Here is a 6,436-nt window from a genome sequence, read left to right on the forward strand (position 1 = left end):
CCTCCTCTCCCCCCCCTCGCCCTCCTCTCCATCCTCCCCCCCTCCTCCCTTTCTTCCTCCTCTCGTCCCCCTCCTCCCCACCCCTCCCCTCCTCTCCTTCCTCCCCCTCCTCCCCTTCTTCCTCTCCCCCTCCTCCCCAACCTCCTCCTCCTCACCTTCCTGCTCCTCCTCATCCTCCTGCTCCTCCACCTACTTCTGGCACATTTACTAGTCCTTGCCTGTGCTATCACAAGGACCAAGAACGTCCTTGTTGTGCCGGCTTTGGCCAGCTCAAGTCCCAGTACCCGTCTGTCCTTTGGGGGCCAGTTCTCCCTGAGGCTGATCCACCTGATTCCCTCCTGGACCCCGGCCGCCTCTGGGGGCTGGGTCCTGCTGTTTGCAGCTGTGACCAGCAGGTTTCCCAGCACTCTGCCCAGGGCAGCCAGGGGGCCTGAGGGCACAGGACACAGCAGCTGTCAGGGACCGGAGTCCCAGGTGGGGAGCAGGGCTGGAGGCTGTGAATGTCAGGCTGGGCCCTCAGCTGGTCCTCTCTGCTCCTGCCCAGGAAGGGCAAGGGCAGCACATGGGCCAGAGAGGCCTGGGCCAGCCTGGGTTTCTGAAAGGACCCTTCAGATTTTCCAGTGGGGCCCAGGGTGGGGGTGGGGCCTGAGAAGGAGGTGTCCCAAGGGCTGCACCAGCTCTGGCCTGTATTCTTCCTTGAGAAGGGCTTCCAAGTGCACAACGGGAAACCTGGGGCTGCAGGCAGGGTGGTAGCCATCATCACCATGGCTTGGCAGGACTGCCCTAGGCACCTGGCCCTGGCAAGGAGCCAGGACTGGGTACACTCCCTTCCCAGGGCGCCTGGAGCTGGCTGGCATGGGGTTCTGTGGATCAGGCCTGCAGCCCTAGTATTGGGTCACTGGGGATGGCAGGGCGGGGCCAGGGGAGGAAGAGGGATTGGAATGTGGGCATGCATTACTATGGCCCCAGGTTCTTGTCAGGAAGGACACCCCGAGGACCTGGGAGCAGTGGTGGCCCCTGCATCCATTGGGGACCCCAAGGCTCAGGAAAGAGAGCAATGGGTTGTGGGGACACCTGGCAAGCAGGTAGGAGGTGTCCACTGTCCTACCCCCAAGAGCAGCTACCCCCTGCTATGTTGAGCTGCCCCCCAGGATCTCTCTGGGCTCCCACCCTACGGAGCTCCTGGAGGCCGGTTAGGCCACATGGAAGTGCTGAGCCTGCAGCTGCGGTGGGTGGGAAGCTTTTCCTCCAGGGAGGCTGGGTCCTTGCGGGACTTGCAACGTGGGGCCGGGGCTGGCTGGACAATGGCACACTCTGCTGGACTCCCACCTTCCTCGGAAGGGTTTTGGGTTTTGGCGCTGGACTCCTGGGGCTGGGTGTGGTGGGCAAAGGTTTGCCCTACGTGCTGCATGCCCTGCTGGGGCAGGGGTGCACCCTGTCGAAGCTCAGGGTCTGGAGGGTAGAAACCGAGGAACTTTGCCCAGCTTGCTTCCTCCTCCCAAGCTCTGTGCCTCGGTTTCCCTGTCTGTAAGTGTGTCCTATCCCCTCTTAGTTAGCTGGATGTGGGTCTACCCTGGGGGTGCAGGCTGCTCTTGGTAGAGGGACTGGATCATTGTCACTGAGTCTCTGGAGTGGGAGGCAACACACCACCCTTGGTTCTCTCCCGCAGACATAGGGCCTATAGAGGATGAGCGGGCATCCAGAGTGGGCATCCAGGCCCTGGTACAAGTGGAGGCGCTGGGCAGGCCTTGAGGGACAGAGGTTTGGCCACCTGCAGGCGCTTGCGTGGGGTCCCCAGGTGGTGCTGGACCTGTGCAGCCTGCCTGTAACCAGATGCCCCTGTGGCTGCCTGCCCATGCGCCAGCCAGGACTCTCCTCCTCCTCCCGGCAGCAGTTGCTATAGTGATAGGGGAGGCAGCCATGGCCTGTTGCAGCAGTTACTGTGTCAGAGGTGCCCGGTGGCAGGGCGGGTATGGGTGGGGCTGGCACTCCGGGCCATGACCCGGCCTCTGGTGTAGCCACCTGCACAGGCAGCCACCCTTGCCCTGGTGTGTGTGCCATGCACCCATCCTGCAGCCCTGTGGGTGCCCACCATGCCTCCTCAGCTAGCCCTGGGCTCGTTCCTGCCTCAGGGAGGGGGTGGAGGCTGGTACGGGCTGGGGCGGGCATAGGGCGCAGACACACAGCATGGTGTTCCACACCACAGAGCGCTATTGTCAGGGCACAGTAAACACAGCAGCAGCTGCCCCACCCCAGGGGACTGGGGACTCAGGCCCTGGGCCTCACAAAGCACTGCTGAGTGGGGGCTCTGAAGTCTATTTTGGGGTGGGGGCAAGGATGCAGGAAACCTGGTGCCTCTGAGAAGATCCATGTGGGTCCGAGCTGGTTGGGGGTGGTAACATCCTCGGGCAAGGGAGGGGGCAGGGCCCCTCTGTCCTTTGGGTCTCAGAGAGGCTGTTCTGCAGGGGGCTCCCCAGAAAGCAGGTGGTCCCAGCTCCTCCTCCTCTCTCCCCGAGCTGGGGGCAGAGGGCATGAACTGGTGAAGCCCTTCATCTTCCAGGTGAAAGTCAGAGCAGGTCTCACCAGGGCTCACCTTGGTGCACAGCCCTGAGCAGCAGGACCCATCCTGGGAAGCCTAAGCTGCAAGGGCCAGGGCAGGCGTGGCTGCGCAAGGTCAGGGGGAGGAGCCAGGGCAGGAAGAGGTGCCTGTGCCTCAGCACCTGGGGGCTGTCAGACCCCTGACCGGATCTTCCTGGAGGCTCAGGATCCTGGGCTGAGGCCATGCCTCCCCCACACCAGGCCTCATCTCCTTAGGTCCTTGGTGGGGGTTTGGGGTGTGGCAGCAGTGGGGAGGAGGGTGATCCAGGGGAAGTGAGAGAGCGGGCAGGGGCAGAGACCTCACGTGGCTCAGATGGCCTTCAAAATCCTGCCCAGGCGGCCCTGCAGGTGGGGAGGGAGGGCCTGAGCTGGGCAGGGGTTTGGTCGGAGTGGATCTCAAGCTGGCCGATTTGTCCCTGCTGGCCCTGAAGCTCCTCAGAGGGGAGGTAGTCCCAGCATAGCCAGCAGAACCTGGGCTGGGGGTTGGGAGACCTGACTCACTTGGGCCAGACAAGGCTCACCCTCTCGATGTCCTGAAGGGGGCCGAGACCTATGCTGACCTCTGTGGCCCCCAGGGAGCATAGGGTCCTGGCTGAGCTGGGCTGGTCCTGTTAGGAGGTCAGGAGAGGCTCGGGCCAGCGCACATCTGTCCTGTCCAGCCCCGGGCAGGCCAGTGGCAGGAAGACCTGGCTGCCCCACGCAGGTGGCCTCACTTGGCCTGTTCTTTCCAGTGGGTCTTGGCCTTCGAGATCTTTATCCCCCTGGTCCTCTTCTTTATCCTGCTGGGGCTGCGGCAGAAGAAGCCCACCATCTCTGTGAAGGAAGGTAAGGGCTGGCAGGCGCGGCCCGGGGCGCAGCCGGGGGGCAGGGAGGGCCAGGCAGCCCTCGCGGCATCACAGGTGTCTGCACACATGTCCCTGCTCCCGTGACTCCCCAAGGCGTGGTCCAGGGCCGGGGCCATGAAGGCCGTGGCTGGTGTGGTGGCCATGAGTGACAATGGTGCCTGTTCCTAGCGGGCCCGGGCGCTCACTGGTCTCCTCTGTTCTGTTTTGACCCACCCCTGCCCTGCATGGTCTCTTGTCCTCCTCTTCGGCCCACGGCCTGCATGCAGTCTGTAAGTGAGCGGCTGCCTCCTTGTTGCTGGCCCAGGCGGCAGCGCAGGATGGCCCAGGGGTCCTCCGGTGCGGCTTGAGCATCCCTCCCCGCTTGCATTAACACCTTTCTCAGGCCCCGCAAGTCCTGCAGAGCCCCGCCCGCTGTCAGGAGCAGCTGGCTCACAACTGGGGAATGGTGGGCAGTGAAGGGCCAGGCCACCTGGGCCACAGCTGGTGCCCAGATATAGCTGCTGGGCATCTCTCTGCCTGGCCATTCCTAGTAGGGGTGGGATGCCTGGGCTAGCCTGGCTGGGGCTGGGTCAGCTTGGCTGCTCTCCCTTCACACTCCTGTGGCTCCTGCACTGACTCTGCTAACCAGTTGGCCAGAGAGGTTAGAGGTCATTGTGCAGTGGGGGCCCCATGTGCTTCCCTGGGCTCTATGGGGCAGTTCCACACCTGAATTTTTGGGGGGCTGTGCCAGGGCATTTTGGCCCTGCACTGGCTGAAGGGAGAGGGATGCTCTGGGAGTCATGGGGAAGCAGTGGTGAGTGACCCTTTGACCTCTGACCTGCTGGAATTACTTGCACTGGAACTCTTGTCCCGTGGCACAGCTGGGGACCAGGCGCTCTGTCCCCATCTTCTCCCTGAGGCTGCTTTTCCATCCTGACTTTCTCTAAATTTTTTCTCTTGGCTTCTGTCTCTCTCTCCTTTCTTGATTCTTCTCCCTCTTTCCCCCTTTCGTGTCCCCCATCCCCCCACCCTCTCACCCATCCTGTCCCCCACCAGCCTTCTACACGGCAGCCCCCCTGACGTCAGCCGGAATCCTGCCCGTCATGCAGTCGCTGTGCCCAGATGGCCAGCGCGATGAGTTTGGCTTCCTGCAGTATGCCAACTCCACGTGAGTGCCCCTCCCCCACCTCCATGCAGCCCAGCCACCCCTCCCCCACCCCTTCCCAGCGGGTGACACACTGTGGTGATGCAGGGTCACGCAGCTGCTGGAGCGCCTCAACCGCGTGGTGGAGGAGGGCAACCTGTTCGACCGGGCACGGCCCAGCCTGGGCTTGGAGCTCGAGGCTCTGCGCCAGCACCTAGGGGCCCTTGGCTCAGGCCCGGGCACCTGGGAGAGCCACTCTGAAAGACCTGCAGGTGCGCCCTGACACGGGGAGCGCTGGGTGCCAAGGGCTCTGCAGCCAACTGGGTTCCAACCCTGCTTTGTCACTCCATGCCACGGCTAGCCTCCCTCGACCCTGGGTCCCCTCCATCATGGGAGGGCCCCGCCAAACTTCCTGCCACAGTCCCCAAGCCCTGGTGCCAGGGGCTTTGCACTGAGCCCGTTCAGGGTGCCTTGGCCTGGGGTGGAGCTGGCCCCTCAACCTTGTTTCCCTGCCCGTCCAGCCTTCTCCTTCTCTCTGGATTCGGTGGCCAGGGATCCCAGGGAGCTCTGGCGTTTCCTGATGCAGAACCTGTCACTGCCCAACAGCACAGCCCAGGCCCTCCTGGCTGCCCGTGTGGACCCTCCCGAGGTGAGCTGTGCTGTGCTGCGTCAGCAATGCTTGCGTCTGCTGGTGGATGCAGCGCCCTCCCCATACCCCCTGGATGCGGCAGGGGTAGGGGGAAGCAGTGGCAGCTGGGCAGCCTCAGGGCTCTGAGGAGGCCCCCAGCCAGGCTCTCGAGCCCCTGCCTGAGCCACACCCCTCTCCCCCCCAGGTCTATCGCCTGCTGTTTGGCCCTTTGCCTGCTCTGGATTCAGAGTCAGGCCTCCCCAGGGGTCAGAAGCCCTGGGGCCGCCTGGGTAGCAATCCTCTACTCCGGATGGAGGTGAGGGGGCCTATCGGTGGGGTGGGAGCTGTGCTGCCCAGGGGTGCCAAAGGGTACCCTTGACAATATGGAGCTCCTTCTGGGAGGACACTGAGGAGTTTGTGGCTGGCGTCGGGAGGGGACTCAGGAGGGTGATGTGAGTGCCCCTCAGTATCGTAGAACCAGGCAGTCCCAGAGCTGGCACAGCGGGTGGTCTTCTCCTGTTTGGGGGCAGAGTCCCTGCCATGGCCCTGGCTGACCGCTGCGCCCCACCCCCAGGAGCTGCTGCTCGGTCCTGACTTCCTGGAAGAGCTCACATGTGCGCAGGGCTCCGAGGAATTGGGCCGGATCCTCACTGTGCCTGAGGGTCAGCAGGCAGCCCTGCAGGGCTACCAGGATGCTGTCTGCAGTGGGCAGGCTGCAGCTCGGACCCAGCGCTTCTCTGAGCTGGCCACTGAGCTCCGGGACCAGCTGGACGTGACCAAGATCGCCCAGCAGGTGAGGCCCTGCCTGCTAGTTGGCCAGCAGGCGCTCTGCCCGTGCTGGAGGAGGTGCTGGGACTACTCAGAGTTTTGGGGGGCTCCTGGCCCAGCCTGTGCCTGGGATGGTGCCTGTGGCTGGGTGTCCAGTGCTCCCCATGATGCCATGATTTGTGTCCCTCGCCCCAGTCTGTATCTCCCAGCCCCTGGCCAGGGTTCTCCTTAGCCGGGCTGCAGCCCCTCTTTCCCAGCTTGTAGTCCCTCTGCTGGTGCCTTCCCTGTTCTACCCCTGATCTCACTCTCCCACCTGCCGGCCCCGCCTCCCCACCAAACCCATAGCCCTCCCTGTGCCTAAATTGGCCCACATGCTCTGTCTCCCCTCAGCTGGGCCTGGATGCCCCCAATGGCTCGGACTCCCAGCAGACGGCCCCACCCCCACGGAGGCTGCAGGCGCTCCTGGGGGACCTG

General features: G+C 64.0%; 1 protein-coding gene across 1 annotated transcript in view; it reads left to right on the forward strand.

The window, feature by feature from the left end:
* LOC103593515 (ATP-binding cassette sub-family A member 2-like) overlaps window positions 1-6,436 on the forward strand; it is a 9,310-nt gene that overhangs the window by 1,643 nt on the left and 1,231 nt on the right. The window contains exons 3-11 of the mRNA XM_008576512.1: window positions 234-474; window positions 3,330-3,423; window positions 3,710-3,712; window positions 4,479-4,590; window positions 4,675-4,838; window positions 5,088-5,215; window positions 5,400-5,510; window positions 5,769-5,987; window positions 6,353-6,431. Of these exons, the coding sequence (XP_008574734.1) occupies window positions 234-474; window positions 3,330-3,423; window positions 3,710-3,712; window positions 4,479-4,590; window positions 4,675-4,838; window positions 5,088-5,215; window positions 5,400-5,510; window positions 5,769-5,987; window positions 6,353-6,431 (1,151 nt within the window). The remainder of the gene's footprint in view (window positions 1-233; window positions 475-3,329; window positions 3,424-3,709; window positions 3,713-4,478; window positions 4,591-4,674; window positions 4,839-5,087; window positions 5,216-5,399; window positions 5,511-5,768; window positions 5,988-6,352; window positions 6,432-6,436) is intronic.

The sequence above is a fragment of the Galeopterus variegatus genome, unplaced genomic scaffold (genome assembly GCF_000696425.1).
Source record: "Galeopterus variegatus unplaced genomic scaffold, G_variegatus-3.0.2 Scaffold1360, whole genome shotgun sequence".
NCBI classification, from domain to species: domain Eukaryota; kingdom Metazoa; phylum Chordata; class Mammalia; order Dermoptera; family Cynocephalidae; genus Galeopterus; species Galeopterus variegatus.